This window comes from Seriola dumerili, unplaced genomic scaffold, assembly GCF_002260705.1.
Source record: "Seriola dumerili isolate Sdu_G_001 unplaced genomic scaffold, Sdu_1.0 BDQW01000319.1, whole genome shotgun sequence".
NCBI lineage: Eukaryota > Metazoa > Chordata > Actinopteri > Carangiformes > Carangidae > Seriola > Seriola dumerili.
The window spans coordinates 2,207,159-2,227,774 of NW_019174574.1; the positions used below are offsets into that span (position 1 = coordinate 2,207,159).

The 20,616-nt window shown below is 39.6% G+C and overlaps 2 protein-coding genes across 4 annotated transcripts in view; one reads left to right on the forward strand and one right to left on the reverse strand.

Annotated features, from left to right (window-relative positions):
- Nucleotides 1-2,671, reverse strand: part of cdkl5 (cyclin dependent kinase like 5) — a 37,409-nt gene extending 34,738 nt beyond the window's left edge. The window contains exons 1-2 of the mRNA XM_022759105.1: nt 2,605-2,671; nt 245-466 (exon numbers count right to left, since the gene is read on the reverse strand). Of these exons, the coding sequence (XP_022614826.1) occupies nt 245-308 (64 nt within the window). The 5' untranslated portion in view covers nt 309-466; nt 2,605-2,671. The remainder of the gene's footprint in view (nt 1-244; nt 467-2,604) is intronic.
- Nucleotides 2,672-5,847: 3,176 nt separating this feature from the next.
- scml2 (Scm polycomb group protein like 2) lies at nt 5,848-19,777 on the forward strand. Of its 3 annotated transcripts, none has more exons than XM_022759080.1 (15): nt 5,848-5,929; nt 7,793-7,905; nt 8,718-8,792; nt 9,238-9,308; nt 9,932-10,166; nt 11,073-11,161; nt 11,250-11,493; nt 15,023-15,288; nt 15,391-15,484; nt 15,590-15,793; nt 15,917-16,078; nt 16,379-16,507; nt 17,589-17,810; nt 17,895-18,058; nt 18,175-19,777. In XM_022759080.1, the coding sequence occupies exons 2-15, from the start codon at nt 7,884-7,886 to the stop codon at nt 18,298-18,300; spliced, it is 2,103 nt and encodes a 700-aa protein (XP_022614801.1). In that variant the 5' UTR covers nt 5,848-5,929; nt 7,793-7,883; the 3' UTR covers nt 18,301-19,777. The 3 variants fall into 3 exon arrangements, with proteins under 3 accessions (XP_022614801.1, XP_022614802.1, XP_022614803.1); XM_022759081.1 differs by having other exon boundaries at nt 17,898-18,058; XM_022759082.1 differs by having other exon boundaries at nt 17,592-17,810.
- The last annotated feature ends 839 nt before the right edge of the window (nt 19,778-20,616 follow it).

Genomic DNA, 20,616 nt, shown 5'->3' on the forward strand with positions numbered 1-20,616 from the left:
CTCAGTCATGAGCAACAACCCAGGCTTTTAACAGCTTTTTTCTACAGGCAAATTAGATAAAAACAATCAAATGATGCTCACTGAAAAGCCCCATAACTAATTTATGAGTGTACTACTTCACATGAACAGCTGGGGCTGAAGACTAGACTGGACTAGCAGTAAGTGATGTACTCACAAAATACAAATTAACTAAATATGCAATTACATTTCACATTGTTACATTTAAATAAATGATCAATCTCACCTTCACCCACAATCCCAAGGACTTCAAATTTATTCATTACATCACAGATGTCAAGGATCTTCATGAAGTCAAAAGGTGTATTGTGTGAGGTGCATGGAGCTCAGGATGAGGGGGCCCGGCTACAGGATGGCATGAGCCGGCCAGCTGTTGGCTCCCGAGAGGTGCCTGCCGGCTATGAGCCATAATATCCGCCACATGCCTCCAACAGTGGCTCACTTTTACCTGCATGAAAAACATTGCACCAAATTAAAATATATACAGTGTGATCTTCACTTACCTTTAGCCAGGGGTGAAATTCCTTTTATACCTTTAACCACTCTGTTGTTAAATGGATTTACATGTCAACTCAATTGTTTTGCCTTCTTCAAAAGGTTTCCTCAAGAAAGAGTTGGTCAGTAGTACTTCAATGGCAGAGAAGTGGTATTCAGAAGCTCTAGCTCTTTGTGTTAACTCCAGCAATTTAGTATTGCACAAAGATTAAAGGTGGTGAAAAGCAGCAGCAGAGGTCAAGATATCCTGACTGTTAGTTCCCATAATGAGCTAAGCTTCAAAAACACTTCATCCTACATTTCCCAGAATTCAATTTAATAGCATCTACATTAGACTACACAAGACTTAATCTTTCAAACCCAATGCCTTCAGTTTATAATACAGGTAAAATATTTGAAGCATTATGATGGCATCATCAGGGGTTATTTTTTCAGACTTTATCAAGTCCCTCCAGAGTCACAGATGACATTATACAACTGTTTTCACAGGTTGAGCAGTGATCTACCTATTCAGTAAACTGTGTGTAAAATCAGTGAAGTGCCCCTTTAACATGAATTAGATAAACATTTATACATAGTTTACTCTACCATATGAAAATAATTTCACCCTCCTTTTCGAAACAGTATCGCACAAGCTCTAATGTGATCACAGCATCTCCTCTGGTATCCACACACTCTTTGCTCTTATTGAATCAGATAAGACTCCAGATACCATTTTCTCCATTTCATCTTCTCCTTGCTGAAAAGCTCAAGGACTTGCGTAGCCTACTCACACTTCCAGTCTCCTACAGTGCTGTCAGCACAGGAGCTGCTCATTAGTATGAAAACCTCAGCACCAAAATAAACTCTCTCCCAGAACACTTAACAACACTGTGTGGTCTATTACTCCCTTATCTTACTCAGCTGCACACCATCAGCACAGGTACACTGAGAGGTATACTGTGGGCAAACTTGAGGAGGATGATCCCAGACTAAACTCAAACACTGATGGCTTCAAAGAAAATGTTTTCTCTTTTTAAGCCTGAGCGTGTTAACATGCTTCCCCCTCCTCATCTTTTCACAACCTACATGCAGCCCATTGTTTCCTACAGCAGATTTTAGCCAGCTACTCTCCGAGCCTGGAGCTAAAAGGCTAATATGATCTGGAATGCACTGAGCATTGCTGTGGATCATAGATTTTTTTCTCTATCAACTGAATGACTCATGCGTGGTAATGGACCTGGTGTGTGGAATTCAAAATACAGAACCTTTAAACCTCCAATATGATCAATGCACTATTATCTATGCCTGAATTGGGTTTAGAATTATCTGACATGATGGAAACAATTTTCCAAAAACAGGGGATGCAGCTGACAACGTCACTGACATTTGAGGTAGACTGACTACACATTTTTAGGAACACAAAATAAGAACAACACTAACAACCACCAAATATGTACATTTATGGTAAAATATTACATAAAAATAATAATAATAATAATAATAATAAGTCAAAATAATTACCGTATGTGTTAATATCTGTTATACACTTGTCTTGTTGCTTCTTGATATGCTCCCTCACATCATAAACAGCACAACACACACATACCACGGTGAAATGTGGCTCTGAAATCACTGTTTTAACAGGGACTGTGGCTTGCCTGTATAGTACGTAAGTCTCTCTCTCTCTCCCTCTCTCTCTCTCTCCCTCTCTGTCTCTCTCTCTCTCTCTGTGTGTGTGTGTGTGTGTGTGTGTGTGTGTGTGTGTGTGTCAGCTCCGACTGCCCACAGAATGAATGTAGCTCCCACATTTTCAATGCAGAGCAGCAATAAATCCAACAAGTCAAACATATGGCAACACTCAACCAAGTTAGTACAAATTTACCAGCTTCCTAGCCTGGACTCTGGTTAGTTGCTTGTCTAAATAAGCTAGGTTAGCTGTGTTGTCGTAGTGCTCTGCCTAATTCACCAGACACACAAAATCGCAAATTAGCCAAAAACAACCGTTAAGCTTGTGAACGTTGCCTTTCTCATGAGCTTGTGCTGAAGATAGTCACATTATACCTTGAGTTTACAATTCTAATCTATAACGAGATTAAATAAACTACTCACTCAGTCAGTGGTTGGTGAAAAATGATGGAAATGAGCCCATATATCCACCCACCAACGGAGATATTTTCATTGCAGCAGGCAGCTACAGTAACTGGATCGTGCGGTTGACAAGCTGCGAGAACATCACCAAGCAACAGTTTGAGTGGCGAGACGGCGACCAATGAGAGCGGTTGGAACACTTGTTTATTCCAACGCCCTCTCGTTTTCGACCAATCAGAGAGCATAACGGCTACGAGGGGGAGAAAACTGTGTTGCGGTCTGAGGGTGTTTCGTATGAGGTAGGATATTATTGTTCTAATTTCTCAATTACATAATTCACAAGATCACACCCTGCTTTCATTATGATAACATAATGTATCTAGAGGCTACATCAAAGCAAATGTAGCAGTAGAAGCCTTGCGTCTTAAGGATATTATAAGGCAACAATATTAATAAACAGTGAGCAGATAACCGAAATAGGGTGACGAATAAATGCCTTGCTCACAGTTCACCAGTGTCTTTAGGTTGCTGTATAAAGACATTATGATATTATGACATTTTCATACTCTTCTTTAGCGGAAATGTGTTGTAATTTGCACTGTCTCTGAGGAAATTAACAGCTTTAAGTGCCCCCTGACAACAATAAAGTTCACCCAATGAACAGATCATTTCATACATGATAAACCTACAGGCAGTCATGTACAAATTCGCTTTGTTCAGTTAATGAATCTGAATTTAGAAAAAACTATGATGACTTATTATGAAACTTTTTCTTTATTCATCAAATAACTTCTGAACTAAATGTATACATTGTATGATACAAATCACAACTTTGTCCACATTATTATGGATAGACAATGAAAATGCACCTGCCTCTTGGTTAAATTGTCAGGAGCACAAAGCCAAAAGAAAACTGCTGATAGGATCCTGTGTGTCTGGATCCATGACCCTTTACTCCATTTAGACCAAATCTGAGCTATTGACGTTCTAAACAATGTGAGGGATCTATATAACTTTTTCCAAGTGTGCGCGCCCATATAAAATGATGCTGCCACCCACAGGATGAACTTAAAACTGAAACAAACAGCTATCTTCATCCATTACAGATATTATAAGGGCTCAATAAAAGTGGGTTTGTTTCAGATATGGTGGCTTGGAGTAAGATTTCTTTGGATATCTATGATAAATAAAGAGATGAACTAGAGTAGTTGTTGCAGCCCTTTTGTCCATTAGTCTGTCAGCCTGGGGTGGAGTAAAGTAAATACCCCCTGAGGAAATGTCATAATGTAGATTTTGGGAACATGTCATAACTCCTCTGCCAGGTTAGTAATCATTATAAACAATCATATTGTAAAAGTGATATCAAAATAGCTACTTTTTCATTGTTTTCTGTTTTATTTTGAGAGTGAATGTGTGAACTACACATATACGATATATATATACATATATATACAGTACATATGCTGTATATATGGTTATGATGCAGCTCTTTAAATATGATTTGGTGTAACTGCTGTAAGAGAAGTTAAATGCCCTCTGTATGTCTGCATGAAACTTCAGCTTCACCACTGAGTAAAAAACCCTGTAACTGACTGTATAGTGAATGACCTACTTTTTCCTACTAGTATCTGGATTATAATAGATCATATTAACACAAAGGCTAAATGTTACTGATGACACTTCTTCTTTTTGTCAAACAATTCTTGACTAACTGAACCAACTCAGCTACCATGCTGACCCATTTGTTATTGAATGACAATACATATTTGCTATGTTTGGTGTAATAGAGATCTGCATTTTTCACCATTTTTATACTGTATATCCAAAACACAGCTTAAAGCCTGCTTGGGTGCTCAACTAAAAAATGTGTTTCAGTCTTTTTCATATTATGAATTTCTTCTTGACCAAACCTATATTTTGAAATATGAATTTGAAATACACATATAACATTGCGTGACTTCAGCTGCTGACTGCAGATTTCCTGTAACCTACTGGAGAGGGAACAAAGGTAAGTAGTAGTAACACTGCTACAATTTAAAAATACCCTATTACAAGTGAAAGTACTTACAAGTAAAAAATACTATGTAACTTAAAGTATCCAAAGGAAAATAACTAAATGCAGAAAAAATACATATGTATCTTTACCCAGTTACTTATTATTACAGATTATTATTACAGACGCATTTATGTGTAAGTGGTTTACTGTTGGAGTTGGTCCAGATTGTTTTTTGTCATCAGGCTCAAGCCTTTATTGAATATATATTTTATTGCTTTAGGCGACTTTGGGTGTCCTCATGTATGCTGAAACCTGTTTGAGTACTGGAAGTGACTTATGCTTGAGATGGTGAGAATAATCTAGACTTCTTAGGAAAATTGTGGGTGGGGGAAAACACAAGAGTTTGAAACTAACATGGGACAATGATTCTGAGTCATGTTTTGCTGTTTGGCAAATGTGATGACGCACTACTCCCTATTGTAGCTGAGAACGGGCTGTAACACTTTTACACCTAGTTTATTGTAATTTCATTCACCTTAAATTGACTGTTTTTATTTACACTGTGTGTTTTGTTGTTGTTGTTGTTATTATTATATATTCTAATTTGCCTACATTTTTTGTTTATTATTATTACTCTGAATTCTTAAAATATTTGAATACGTTTTGGGATTTAATTTTATATTTCATCTGTATTGTTCTATTTTAAATTATATTATGTGGTGGTAATTATACTATCTGGTCTTGTCTATTAGTTAAAACAATTTTCTGTTTAAAACGTATTTACTTTGATTTAAAAAAAAATTAATACTCTGTCATTGTACACTGATATATTGGGTTATATAATTAAGTGGTGTGGTTTTCTCCCTCACATTACTTCTTAAAATATCAGCCTTAGTCTTAAATTATTTGTTCAAGATGATGTCAGTGGTCATAGTTTCAGTGTCAGTGGCTCAGTTCAGTTTTCATGTTTTTCTCACATTTACTGACACTTTTCAATCAGTTTTGAACCACAGCATGAGAAAGACCTTGTAAAGAAGAGCGAAAGTGAAGATGGGCAACTACTGTTACTTTCTGGAATCCCATATTACTGCACAAGTCTTTCAGACGCTGATTGGATGAAATAAGTAAACCTATGCTTGATTGGCTATAAGTGTGAGCAACGCAAGCGTTCATTGGCCTACTGAACTACACCTACTGACTCAAGCCCGAAGCACTGCTTCGTCTTTGCTGTCCGTACAATACTATCTTTGGCATAAATTACATGCGTGTAAGCATACACTACATTCGTGAAAAAATGGCAGCTGACGAATAGAGAAAAGTGGATCTTCACTCGAAAAACAGACGGCACTTGTAAGTTTGTTCCTTAGAATAAATGATATAGAGATTTGGAAGAATGTCGGTTGAAGTTACACGACCCGGGTTATGTGTAATTATCCTTGATAATATGGAAGAAACTGCTCTCACAGGGTTAACGTTAACGCTAAGGTTAGCCAACCTAGTTATTAGCCAGCAGCGGTAGCTAGCAAATCAAGCATTCCCAGTTGTCAACATTGGGCCCCGGCTATTACCTGGAACAGTATTATGTTAATTAAACGCATCAGATCCGAGAGCAAACAGGCAATATTTGAAATAGAAATAATAGCTACTTTAGTATACCGTTATATATAAAGTAAATTATCCCTAACGTTACCTCGATATTCAGCTAGCTAGGTGTAACTAGCCAAGTTAACATTAAAATGCTGATGTTAGGTGACATAACCAACCTGCTAACAGTTAACGCTGATAGGTAACGTTTTAGTTGGCTAGAAAAACATTGGTAAGTGTCCACATATTTATTTGTATGAGGCAACTATTTCATCAAGTTATAACGTTAGCTATTGTAGGTAATAAACAAGTACCTCAGTGTAACGTGAACGTTAATTTGGCTCATAAAACGGCAGAGTTAGCCTCATTATAATAACGTTAGTCATCCAACATGGCCAATTTTATCGTCAACGATAAGGAGTTAGCCTGTGTTTTTACTTTAAAAGGTGATTTGAGATGACACCGCGTTGTCCTGTTTTCTTCGTGTTACACGCCAAGAGATGTAGGACAGCTGTTTTGTTTTCTTGTGATCCAGCTCACTACTTCGTAAGTGTATCGGTGATGAAGTCCGTAGTAATCCATTAGCATTTCACTGAAATCTGGAAATGCGGAGGGACTGTACGCTGAGTTCAGTACAGTGTCATATGGGCTGTCCCAGTAGACCACAGGCCTGTTGTAACAGTGTTGAGTCCCACGAAAAAACAGACCCTGTTACAGCCGTCCTGTCTCCGTGGGAGTGTCCATTACAGGAATACCAAACTACTGCACATGAAAGAGACTCTGATGTGTTTTACTTGTCAGAAGAAGTCTATTCTCCCTCTGCTAACAACAACACCATTTAACTTACCTTCAGATTTCAAGTGGCTCCCTGCTGCAGGTTATTTCAGTCTTTGCTTCCTAAGAAAACCAAGTTATATATTGATTTATCACTGATACTCCTGACAGTTAAACTTGAACTTCCATTTTACAAAGTACACTGAGATATAACATAGCATAGCATCAGTAGCTAAAAGAAGTTTCACAAGTAATAACAAGTAACAACTATATTATTTTAAAACATTTATAGTCATTTTTTGTTGTCTGCAACCGTAGCTCTATGTATTAGTGCTAAAATGCCTAGTAAATGATCAGATCAGATGCTTTTCTGTGTTTTACATCATTGTAAATGTAAACTCGTTGGGTTTGCGGACTGACAAGAAAGTTGAAGGTGGCATCTTTAACTCTGGAAAATGGTGATGAGCATTTCTGCTGTTATTTGATATTTAATTTACTAAGTGGTAATTGAGGGAAAAATTGACAGTAGAAATAATCATAAGTTGCAGCCCTAGTATGTGATGTAAGTGCTTTGAATGTACATTTGCATGTTGGTTCCCAGCATGAGGTTTGGAATGATACACTGAATATTTAAGAAAACAATCAGCATGATTGCCGGACGCTACACCACAAGCAGCTTTATTCAACTACAGACACTGCTGATTTCTTAATTCCCAAAATGCCATGTGCATTCATCATCATAGCCCTTGTATTTTATATTGTTCTATTTAACAAATGAATCTTTAGAACTGTTTTGTTGTGTTTTTGTGTTTGCAGGATTCCACATTAAATAAATTTTACTTTTGATATTCTTAGGACAGAACTACACAGACAAACAAGCACACTGGGTTGACTTCCTGCACCTTGATTGTCATCATAAGAGTGTCACCATTGGTTGTCAGTCACCATGGGAAAAACTCAGCTAAAAGGCAAGTAGTCCTCATTTGACTGTGCTTGATAAAGATGGTTGTTCATGACTTTAGAGCTTTTACAGGCAAAATAGTTGAAAATAGAAAAAGTAAATTTATGTATAAAATCAGTGGTTTCACCTGAATTTTTATAAATTTGTTTTTGAAGACATTTGGACCCTTTTAGCCATTCAATTTCAACATGCATTTGTCCCAATTTATTCTTTATTAAAGACCCAGCACACCCTCACAGGTGTTTTCACAGACCTCTGATCAGGTAAATTTTGACAGAGTTACACAGGAAAGTTTGTGATTTCATCAAAATAAATTGAAATAATGAAGGCATGTACATTCTGACACTGCCTTAAGGAAAACTGATCAAGCACAATAAGAGAAAATACCTGTGTGACAATACAGTGGGTGTGTATGGGCTTGATTTAGCACAACATACAGCTTCATTTGTCACGTTGTTGCATTCAAACGGTTAGTGAAGGCATTTTGTCATTCAAATATTGTTTGTGTCACCAGCTCTGATGGCAGTCTCCAGGTTTCACTGTAGTATTTCACAAATTGCCTGACGTTAACTTCCTCAGAAATCCATATTTATTACTAGCATTCAGACTCTTATTTATAGTGTGTCAGCATATTTAAATTTGTTATTACACTGTAATTGCAATGTTTCACATGTGAAAACTGTTGCACACAGGGTCTTTCCCTTGTCTAAAGTGACAAGACTTAATTTGGGAAGTGGGAATTGTACAGATACTTTAATTATACTACTTTTTTTTTTCATTCATTTATGAAAGAGTTTTTATCATTTGCATCATTTTTAGATCAGAAAGATGGCAAGAAAGAGAAACCAGGAAGAACAGTTCCACCAACAGGTACAACCCCTGCAACAAGTAAAGGTGAACTTTTTATTTGGTATTTTGTGATGGTGTTTCCCTTTGTTTGTTAGAGTGTTTGTAAGTATTTGTGAGACTTATTCCTTTAGATTACTTTAGTTAAACACAAGAATAGCTGTTTTAGTTTAGATTATCAAGAGAGAGAGTACTTTTACATTTACTTTCACATGGTATTTGTTCTAGAGAGCCTCTTTTCCAAGGTTTGCAATACGTAATACTAGCAATTGCCTTTCCAAAAAAGCCAAAACTCACACTCAAAAAAAACATGATACTGATGTAATAAAAATCTAAAATGTGGCTGATACCAGTGGACCGGAGAGAGACTTGGAAAGTGACCAGAGGTTATTACACTTAATAACCTCCCAATTCATTGACAGGTAGCAGGTGATATTGTGGCATCTTGCTCAAATGTATTTTATAGCCTAAACATTTAACCTTTTCTCCTCAGATGCTTTCAGCTGGGAAGAATATCTCAAAGAAACATCATCTATACCAGCTCCACCGAGCTGTTTTCGTCAGGTATGTCCTCAGTTCATTTAATATTTGACAGAACCCATTTGCATGGATATCAGCCCAGTCTCACTCCTCAGTGTAAATCTAAGTAAAGTCATTGGGTGAGAATTTGGAGGATTTTAGGCTAAAAATATTAATGGTACATAAAATAGTTGCCATGTATTTATCTTATTCCTTGCTCTCCTTTTGGAAGTCTGCTTCACACTACCACAGTCAAAACTGAATCAGGATGCTTCGTCATTGTTGACAGTCATTAGCAAATCAAAGAGGCTTTTTGTTGGCAGTGCAGTTAAAGGTTTAAGTGTTTTTAAGTCTGTTGTTTAAGTACTGTTGTCACTGAGGTAACTGGTTCCATGAGTTTCTGCTGGTGGTGGTTTACCAACTGGATTTCCCTCATCACTCAATTTATGACTTTATATCACCCTCCCGAAAGTTTACAACCATGCAGATGCATTTGTTCTGTGTAGCTAGCAGTAAATGTTCTATCAAATGCTATAACACAGATTTTCCAGTTGGTTGACACAATTTAGACCTGACTGGAGCTACAGGCTGATTGAATAATGATTTTCCTGCAGTGTATTTGGGAAGTTCTAACAATGGCATGTATGATATCGTCCTGTTGTCTGCAGGCTAGAGTCCCGCCCTCTAATGACTTCAAAGTGGGAATGAAGCTTGAAGCCCACGATCCACGCAACTCCACTTCAGTTTGTATCGCCACAGTGATGGGTTTAACTGGGGTTCGTCTGCGTCTCCGTCTGGATGGAAGTGACAACAGTAACGACTTCTGGAGGCTGGTAGACTCCTCCGACATCCAGCCGATTGGCACCTGTGAGAAGAATGGAGACATGCTGCAGCCGCCACTGGGTGAGAACGTCAGGGGAGGTGGGATGGAAGCACATTGTTGGTGTCACTTTTAATAAAGGAAAAACATCAGTTGTTAGTCTCAGCAATACAGAACAAATGATCTACCACACTAGAGTATTTATTAAAAGGAAAAGGACTTGCTCCATTACTGTGCACATAACTGCAGAACCACTGTGGTTAGGGTTATAAAATTCCACCAACAAAACTAAATAACGGATGGCAGACTGATAAAATTTGCCCCTACAGGCATCGAAATCCATTATTATCATCATTAAGTGTGTGTAAATGTACACTGATTAAAATGATGTGACAGTTCATTTTTGCAACCTCACAAAACAAATAACAGCGATGCTTAATAAATATCCCACATCTGAAATTAATTCTCTTAGACTTTTTATGCCTCTGCGCCGGTGACAGCCATGGCTGGAGGCTTTATGTTTTCAAGTTGTCTGTTCTTCCGTCCGTCTCATTCTTGTGAACACGATATCTCAGATACGCCTTTAGGGAATTTCTTCAAATTTGGCACAAACATTCACTTGGACTTAAGGATGAACTGATTAGATTTTAGTGGGCAACGGTCAAAGGTCAAGGTCACAGTGACTTAACAAAACACAATTTTGGGCTTGTGAATGCAGTATCTCAGGAACTCCTCAGAGGGTATCCTTTCAAATTTGGCACAGATATATAATAATATTTCATATGGTCTGGACCTGAAACTAGTCTGTGTGGTAGAGGCATACAACTGCCAGGTGGTAGTTCTAGTTTTAGAGTTAATAGCAATCCAAAATCTCACAAAAGTGACACTAAACCCATTCAGAATACAAGCAATGCAGGAAATTATCCAACAGATCACATGGTGTGTTAATAACAGTAAATTTTGCTTGTTTGTTTTATTCTCTCCCCCAGGATTTCGGATGAATGCGTCCTCTTGGCCCATGTTTCTGTTGAGAACCTTAAATGGAGCAGAGATGGCACCAGCAACAGCCTTTAAAAAGGTACAAGCTTTGTTGTACAAGCAGAATCAATCTTAGTAGTGTGTGCATTTAAAAGTTGTTGCACTGAGGATATTTCACTCATTTTCAGGAGCCTCCAAGGCCTCAGCAGAACAGCTTTAAGCCAGGCATGAAGCTGGAGGCTGTGGACAAGAAGAACCCATACCTCATCTGCCCCGCCACCATCGGGGAAGTGAAGGGCGATGAGGTCTTTATCATGTTCGATGGGTGGCGGGGTGCCTTTGATTACTGGTGCAAGTGTGAGTCCCGGGACATCTTCCCCGTGGGCTGGTGCTCCCTCACTAAGCACAGCCTCCAGCCACCAGGCAACAGTGGTGAGTTTCAGCCTGTAGGTGGCAGCACAAGTCTGCACATACAGCGAAGTCTGAGACAGATGCTGCTGTTTGTAATACATGCTTCTTCCACAATCATTTAGTTGTGGTTGCCCCCCACAACCAGGAAATTGCATCCACAGCTAGATAAATATAAATACAATTAGCATTAATCATCTGGTCTCATTGCTCTATCAGAGATAGTCAAATATACACAGGCTCTAAAAGAAAGCATGAATTCAGCTTCCTGATCTTCATGTAATCTAACACATAACTTCACATTTCTGAATGGAAATGTTTCTGTGTTTGAAGGGAACACAGATTTACAGTTCATCTGAATGAATGGTGTGGTGGTTTATGGTTTCAGAGTTTGTGTTGGAGTTCATGATGACTGCAGCTGAGTTGGTGTTGGTGGTTTTGGCACAGGAGTTGCAAGTAGCAGGTATTGGACAAATCTTTAGTTTAAACTAAAAACTAAACTTTATAAGTTATGCTACATGGAAATTGTTTTCCTGTTTATAAACCGTGCTCATGGATTTGTTATCCGTGCCCACGGACTTGTAATCTGTGCCCTTGGCTTTTTGTAAATCTGTGGGCATGGATTTGTAAACTGACAGGACAGGTTCACATGGCTCTGGATAGATATGGATGTATTTCTACAGCCCTCACAGTGGCTGCACTGCTAAAGAAAGTTAGGTTGCTTAGTAACAAGTGTAACATGGTGTTTTCAAAATGGTCGTCTTGATAAACTGCAGCGACATTCAGCAACAAAGAGAGTCGTGAGCAGTCAGCCAACACGTGTAGGAGACATACTGTGCATTGTGTGTGAAACTGCAGATCCTGTCAATGTGTGTTTAGGTGGGTGGGATGGAACAGACAGAATTACAAGAAGGAAGGGAGGGAAGAAGGAAAGAGGATTTATGTTCCTCATATCACACCTGTTTACATGGAGAAGACATGTTTACATAAAAGCTGCTCAGCCCAGGCCCTGACATTTGCTCAACCACATTTGTGTAAAAGACTCTGGATGGAGAGGATAAGATTATCAACCACAAAACACATGACACATAGCTGCTGCTACAGCCCTGCTTTAGTCTTCTTTTAAATGTACTTTTACCTGCTCATGGGATATGAAAACCACACACTTACCCTCTCCCCTGGCACCCTTTCCTCTCCACTCCTCCCCCATCTAATGCTGATTGGTCTGCATGCTCCAGCTCCTCTTTCAGTGTGGGCTTTGTTTTAAGCTTGAGCTGCGTTTTGGGGGACGATTTATTTGGCTCTCTGCTGTATGTGTGGGGGCTGTTAGGGAATCCTGAGTAGATACAGAAACAGAAAATATTTACTAGCTGAGTAAATTGGCTGTTACATTGTGTGGGTATGAGTTTTTTTTTTTCTTTCAGCATGGTGAGTTCCACTTTTACTTGTTTACATTTGTGTTTTTGGCAAGGCCTTGTGCTCATTTGTTGAGAAAACCAGTGTTCACAAACACAACATATACATTAGTAATAAAAAGGCTGAAGAGGTAATTTCTCTGTTTGAAGATAAGAGAGGGGTTGATGGTTCTAATTTAGCATAGTGTTTTGTTCGAGCCCAGTCCTGGCACACACTCACTCAGCACACAGACACACAAAGAGGACTGACAGTGACTGACAGGGCCAGTAAAAACCTTATTGATTTTTTAATGGTCCATCAGCAGGATTTCTTCCAGTGCACCCAATGGCCAGTCCGACCACAACAGACGGGTTCATTGTCAGTATGTATGTGAGTGTGTGTGAGTAAGAGAGGGAGTGAGAGAGAGCGGGGCAAGGACAGGCAGCTCTATAGTGAAGCAACAGTGCGAAATACTGCTTTACAGATCTTTTATGTTATGAGATGTGTGAAAATATTTCTAAACTCAGATTAGATTGTAGCGAGCGATCAAACAGGCACAAGGAACAGCTTGTTTATTAGTTATGTGATCATAGATAGTGTCATTCTCTGGGGGGTGTCATTGGCGATAAACTGCCAAAGAAACCACAGAAATAATCCACTGTGACAGTCCTACATGTTGAACAGGCTTTGTGCTGAGAGTCTGAGCATTCAAGAGTGAGGTGTTCTTGCTGTTATGATTAATGTAGTTTCAGTATTTATTAGAGGTGTAACAGTACACAAAACTCACATTTTGGTACATTCCTCGGTTTTGAATTCACTGTCCAGTATGTTTTCGGTACAAATTGGATGACAATTAACATTGATGAAATTCACTTAAAGGCACATTTCTTAAAAAAATCATACCTAAGTCATCTAGGTATTAATGATATTGCTACAATATTATTGATATTGCTACTAACAATATGTTAGTACATTGCTTCAGAAGGTTATCAAATAATTAAGAAATAAAAAATATAATAATGAAATAAAGATATATTCTCATGTTCCATGTTTCAAAGATTAATGTATCCACATTTTTTTTATTTTTTTACTCTTGACAGTCACAGTGAGAGAGAGACAGCAAAGTCAGGGAGGGAGAGAGAGAGAGAGGGAATGACATGCAGCAAAGCACCATGGGTCAGATTTGAACCCGGTTTGCTGCAGTTAAGACTATACCATAAAAGATCTTTATGGTACACGTTCTACTAGATGAGCAACTGGATGTCCTCAGAAAGGGCAGATCTACTGACACTGACAATGTCTCCTGCTGCTGAAAAATTGTTAAAGGTGGATTAGATTCATTTGGATCACAATGCAAACTGAACCAGACATCCTGTACTGAACAGCACGGCACAAATACTTTGCTAATTGTTTTTTCATTAGCCCATCTGTGAGCTTCTGCTCTGTCCAGGACCTCTTGATTAGCCAGCAGAAAAATGCAGCGTAATTCTTTAAAAGTGATGTTGTTGTAATTCTGTACATTAAAACATCTCTGGTATGTATTAAGTTGTTATTAGAAAGCTTGGCAACTAGTCTGTAGTACAGCTTGTACAATAAACCTCACTGCTGAGTAATTACTGTTGTAATACAGCTGTAGTACTACTGTTGTTTTCTCAACAGTCAGTGAAAGGCATCGTCAGGCAGAATGAAATAAAATAAAAGATCAAGTAATTGGAAGTGTATGACACAAACTGGAGCACTTCCCCTGACATTTGCTGTAATGAGATGCTGCTGTTGAAACCCAGACTGGCACAGCGCCATCTCTTCGCTCTGACTTTCATCTCGCCCACCAACATCAGCACAGCACACTGTGCTGGTCACTGGGTCCAGAGATAATGACACACAGTTTGTCTCCCTAATTAGCCAGGAGAGACTCGGTGATGGGAAACCAAACCATTCTTCATTTTTATTACCTCTCCTTGGACAGATAAGACTACATGTCTGAATTGTATTGTTGATCCAAACATAGTTAAATCCCTGCTCCATGTTTTTCCTGGTTTTCATTTCCATGACTGTGTTTTTACTGTTATTAAAACTAAAATGTCACATTATATATGATGTCATCATGATGTTGTATAAGTACACATTTTCATTTACTTCATTGATGCTGTTATTACAGTTAACCTCCCAAAGAACCTGCAGACTCTCCCAGCATCACCCTCCAAGCCCAGCAGGCGGTCCATGCAGTCCCCCTACAGACTCCCCAACCCTCTGCCCCCTTTGCCTGTCAGGAAAGGGGTCCGGGGCCGTCGACCCAAGAGCGAGACCATTGCTCTACTCAAAGCTGTGGCAGAAGCAGCAGCTGCCCAAAATGGAAGTGTACCTGAAACCACACAGCTTGTACCCCGGCCCCACAAGAAGAGAGGACCCAAACCTGGAAGCAAGGTGAGACCCTGCTGAACAAACCCCAACTCTGAGATTTTTAAACATCGCATGAATTCTTTGTACTTAGTAAAGTAAATCTACAAATGAACGTTTGTCTTTCAGAGAAAGTCCAAGATTCTCCAGGCTCCAATGCAGCTGCCCAGCATCCAGGTTCCACAAGAGAGCCCTCCCAGTCTCAGCTCTGTGGTTTCAACAGGTAGGGATTAATGGTCATTAACTATCACATGCTGTGCTCTGAATCAAAGATATCATCTTAGTATCTAATGTGTTCAATGTGTACTTTGTTTGTGTGTTGTTTCAGTGTGTGTGTATGTGAATAAGCATGGAAACTGTGGTCCCCACCTGGACAGGAAGCAGATGCAGCGTCTGCCAGACCACTTTGGCCCGGGGCCAGTGAATGCAGTGCTCCAGCAGGTGGTCCAGTCGTGTATAGACTGTGCATACCAACCTAAAGTCCTGCTCGTTGCTCTGCAGACTCATTCAGGAGGAGGAGAGGTTGTTAGAGGTAGACACACACATACACACACCACCAGCTGTTAGAAGTGGTTAGATGAAAAATCGTCTGATCAGATGGCTGTACATGTAGCCAAGCCGTTTTGTGACAGATGAGTGTTGTCCCCCTCCCCAGTGAGGACAGATGGTGGAGTTCGTGTGGTCAAACTACCTTCAGCCTCCAGTGCTTCCTTTGTGCTACGGTTCCTGGAGACGATGTGTCGTCACCTGCAATGTGACAACCTGTTCAGCAGCCAGCCGTTCAGCCACTATGCTGATTATGACAGGAACAAGTCAGGTGATGACTGTGCACTCAATTGGAAGTGATTTCATATTCTTTAAATAATTAAAACTGAGACAAAAAGTAAGAACTGCATCAGTCCTATTAAAATATTCCAGTTGAAAAAAATAAACTATTTTCAGGACTTTGTTTTGTATCATGTGGAATTTCTGTAGAACAATAATAGTAAAAGAACTTATCTTCCTCTGCTGGTTACTTTGACTTTGTAATGTATTGTGTCTGTTCATCCTGTGTGTAGCACTCAGTAGTTATATACTCTGCGCTGAAAATGATTCCTTCCTTGTTTATGTGTTGCAGTGAAAGAGGAGGCGTTGGACGCTCCCTCTCTGGCTCGGGGGAGTAAACGGAGTCTCTCTGGGGTCTCTCCGCCGTATGCAGCTCCTCTGTCTCCGAAACATTTACGTACTGAGGCTCACCCTTCAGAAGGTACAGCTCAGTCACTGTAATGCTTTTTATACTGGAACACAATGTCTTCAGTTGTGTGCTTTGACAAGAATAAATCTACAAAAAAAAGACATTCACTTTCAGCACTTATGTCTCAGTGCATTTAACCTTTATACTGCCTCCAATTCTAAATCAAACATTTAAATACCCCAAATAAAAACAAAATTTACCAAGCAGCCTGTGTTTATATCTACCCAACCATGGTGAGCCTCAGGGCTGAGTCCTCAGTACATTCTAAAAAAGATTCCTCCTCACAACACAAAAGCTCTGTCTGATATGAAAAGCAGAATCCAGAGATCTTGCCAAAATGTGGGCAGTTGGTATCTCAACCAGATAAACAACAACCAAAGCATAATAATGTATAATATATAACACTGACACAATGTTGCAGAAAGATATTTTTGAAGTTGCATTTATTTATGAAAAGATTTTAAAAAAGCAGCCTATTTTGATGAGAGATTACATGGCTTTGTGTTGCCTTAGTTACTGTGATGTCTGCAGCTCAGTCAAACTATAGTAGCAATAATGTAAAGCCTGGAAGACACACTCAGGAGTCCTTTAACTCTCAGTGCTCATTGGCTGCAGCCTTTGTGTTCATATCCAGAGACTGTCTTGGTAGTCAGAACATGTTCCCACACACACACATACACACATGCACGCACGCACGCACGCACGCACGCACGCACGCACGCACGCACACACACACACACACACACACACACACACTCCCTACTTTAAAATTTTATTTACCTTTAAGAGCTTTGGCTGAGCAGCAGGTGTGTTGTGTAATATACCAATATACCAGATTGTATTTTCCTAGTACACTACAGTGTGTATAAACAATTAGCCTAGCTACTTGCTCAGTGCTGTTGTCAGTATTGGCACTAAAATGAGTGGTGAGACTATAATCAGTTGTGTGTGCTGCTGGGTTAATCTCCTTTACTGCTGCGTCAGTAAAAAGCAGGAGTGTTAGGATGTTCAGATTCTGTTTATTTGTTTTGTGTAAAAGTTATGACTCACTGAAAATGATATTTGAATGTCACTTGTGTTTCCCTCTCTCCAGCAGAGACTCTGCCACATGAGGAGAACGGCCTAATAAAGGAGCAGCGCTACATGGACTCAGCCTCCAACTCCATGACCCCTCGTCCTCAAACAGTGCGGAGTTCCTCAGAGTACCACTCTCAAGCCAGCAGCCTCTACCATCCTGGCAACAGCACGCCCATGCGCCGCCTCTCCTCCAACCCCGCAGAGCTCGCCTCCACACAGCCTCTCCGACGAGTTGAAGGTACAGTACTGATCTGTGGAAGCACATGGATATAAATACTCACTTCTGGCTCTCATGCGTCATGTGTCTGCTCTTCTCTGGCAGCAGCCAGCTCCACCACAGGTCCTGAGGCTCTGGTGTATGAACGGGAGGGTCAGCAGCTGCCCAGTAAAAACCCTTCCTCCTGGTCCATTGAAGAGGTGATGCAGTTTGTAAGAGATGCTGACCCCACAGCGTTGGCTCCACATGCTGAACTATTCAGAAAACACGTGAGTCAACTCAAAACCACCACAAGTTGTTTAGTTGTATGTTATTATTGGCTACTATAGATCATTTGCTTCTCTGCATGTTTTCTGAATACAAGTCTTACTCCATGTTTCCACAGGAGATTGATGGAAAAGCCCTGATGTTGCTACGGAGCGACATGATCATGAAATACATGGGTCTGAAGCTGGGACCTGCACTGAAATTATGCCACCACATAGAGCGACTGAAACAAGGCAAAGTGTAACAGGTGCCAGGGCAGCATTCTCCCTGCCAGACGCAGGGCCTAGAAGCCCTGAAGGAGCCAGCAAGTTGGACACTGACTCATGGGGCACGCAGGGACAACATGTAACTCCAGACTCCGCCTCCAGAGACTGAAAACATGTTGCAACTTCATCCAGACTTCCAGAGCGGAGAAAGTGTGCCGTGTAGTGCTGACACATTACCTCACCCCCTCATCAGTGAAGAAAAAGCTGTTCAAGTCTAACAGACACCACTGACTTAATGAAATCCCAAAGGAAAATAATCCCTGTAGTGTTTACATTGCATAGCACATGTGCACACGTGGACACGTTTTTTTATGGAGATGAAATCTTTTGATCCTGGTTTTGGATCCCCAAAGATGGAGAATGTTTCTTCTTATATAATGTTTTTATTATTGTTGAATTTCCAGTTAATAAGGAAGGGTTGGTCCATCAGACGTTCTTCCCCATGCTCTTCTGAGAGAATTTGGATGCTCTCTCATCTGTGCTGTTGTATAGCCGTCTTCACTCTTCACGTATATGCCTAAAGTGTGGGCGTATCTACCTGCCCGAAGGATGCTAACGCCAGTGCATTCCACTTCTTTCACACAGTGCTAGACTGACGTTCTCATCTGCTTGAACCATGTTGTCAGTATCATGGCAGGAATCATATTTTTTAATTGATCCTCACTTTTTCCTCGAGTGTCCTGCAGGATCGTCACCTGCTGGTGCCGCATGATGTATTATTGTGTCTTAGCAGGCCCGCCGTCGCCCCCCACCACTCTCCATGCAGTTCTTACAAATGTCAAACCGTTTGTATCCTGAGCTCTGAGAAGTTAAGAGTGTCTCAATTTCAATGGACAGTTTGTTAAGGAAGTGCAAGAATGATTTTTCTAAGGGCTTTGTATGTTAAGTTTTGATGTAACGTTTTAATCAGTCATAAACATTTTAAGTTCACAGGTCCGCCTGCGACCTCAGCGTTGTCACTTTTGACCGTTACAATCACTGTTAGCAATGAAAACAGATGTGTACAGTTTTATGGGTTTAACCATGAATATCAGCGACAGAATGTACATTTTGTAGAAACTTAATATTTTAAGGAAATCATATACATAAGTTAGAAATGTGAAGATAAAGGGGATGGGGGGAATGTTTCAGTCGATTCCATTCTGCTTTTTAAAACTTAACGCAGCGCTTTTAGTTCAGATACTCCCAGTTCTAGACTGCCTTGCTTTACCTATGACATTTCTCAGGTTTATGTGGTCTTTGTTAGTACAAGCTTTTGTAGCACACTGTTTATAATATACTTAACAGAATTTTCCTGTTATTCCCTTCCTCCATTTAAAAAGACTTGTGCCATATGATATTCACACACAGGATCGAAGTGCTGTTGATTTCCTTCTCTTGCATCTTCTTTAAAGTACTTGAAAAATATGTGTTGCAAAAAGTCACTTGTCCATAAACAATATGTGTTTATAATGTTGTGTATTTTCTTTTTTTTTTTTTTTTTTTTTAATAAACCTACCAAAACAAACGGATGTGCACATCTTCTTACTGAATACAACAGCTGACTTATGTTCATGATGCTTTTTAAAAAGAGGGGAACAAAGTTGCTGAATTCTTTTATTTTAAACCAGTGTTACCTACAAAACTTTATTCAGGAAATCACAGAAAGCAGGAGCTCTGAACAATGAGATCTACGATGTATCAGGACAACCTGAAAGCTGAAAGTCCAGCATTTCTATCATTGAAATCCTTTCATCAGTCTTTGTGACGTTTGTTTGGAAACAATACGTCTCCAGCGTGAGAAACAAGCCGGGCCTGCTTGTGTTTACAACATGAAAAATAAGAGTAACTGTCAAAACAGTTTGAAAACACTTGAGGCATTATGAAAAATGATTTTGATTGATCACATATGTTGTATAAGGAAGGGCCTGTGTTCTCAGTTACACTGTATTCTGGATGCAGTCTGACTGAACAACACATTGAGGACGATCTGATTATTACATGCAACATGAACTAAAAATGCTTTAGGTTTAATTATCCACCATCAATTCACTGACAAACAACCAAAGGCTTTATGCTGCTTGTTTGACATATATATATAAAAATAAAAGTCACAAATATCGAAGCACTGTTGAATGAGAAATCATTGAGTTTCTCATCCATACAAATCAATGAGATGCCAGATGAGTCTGATGAGTCAGTGCACTTAAAGCTGAAAACTCTCATGTACCACAGTTACATCACTAACACTTCATATAGTGTGTGTGTGCTTCATTTACTGTGAACACAGCATCCAGTCATTTTAGCGCCTCAGC

Coding starts and splice junctions, on each gene's coding strand:
- scml2 (XM_022759080.1), top strand. CDS start 7,884: ATGGGAAAAACTCAGCTAAAAG. Junction 8,793..9,237: donor AACCCCTGCAACAAGTAAAG/GTGAACTTTTTA, acceptor TTTTCTCCTCAG/ATGCTTTCAGCTGGGAAGAA. Junction 16,079..16,378: donor TTATGACAGGAACAAGTCAG/GTGATGACTGTG, acceptor TATGTGTTGCAG/TGAAAGAGGAGGCGTTGGAC.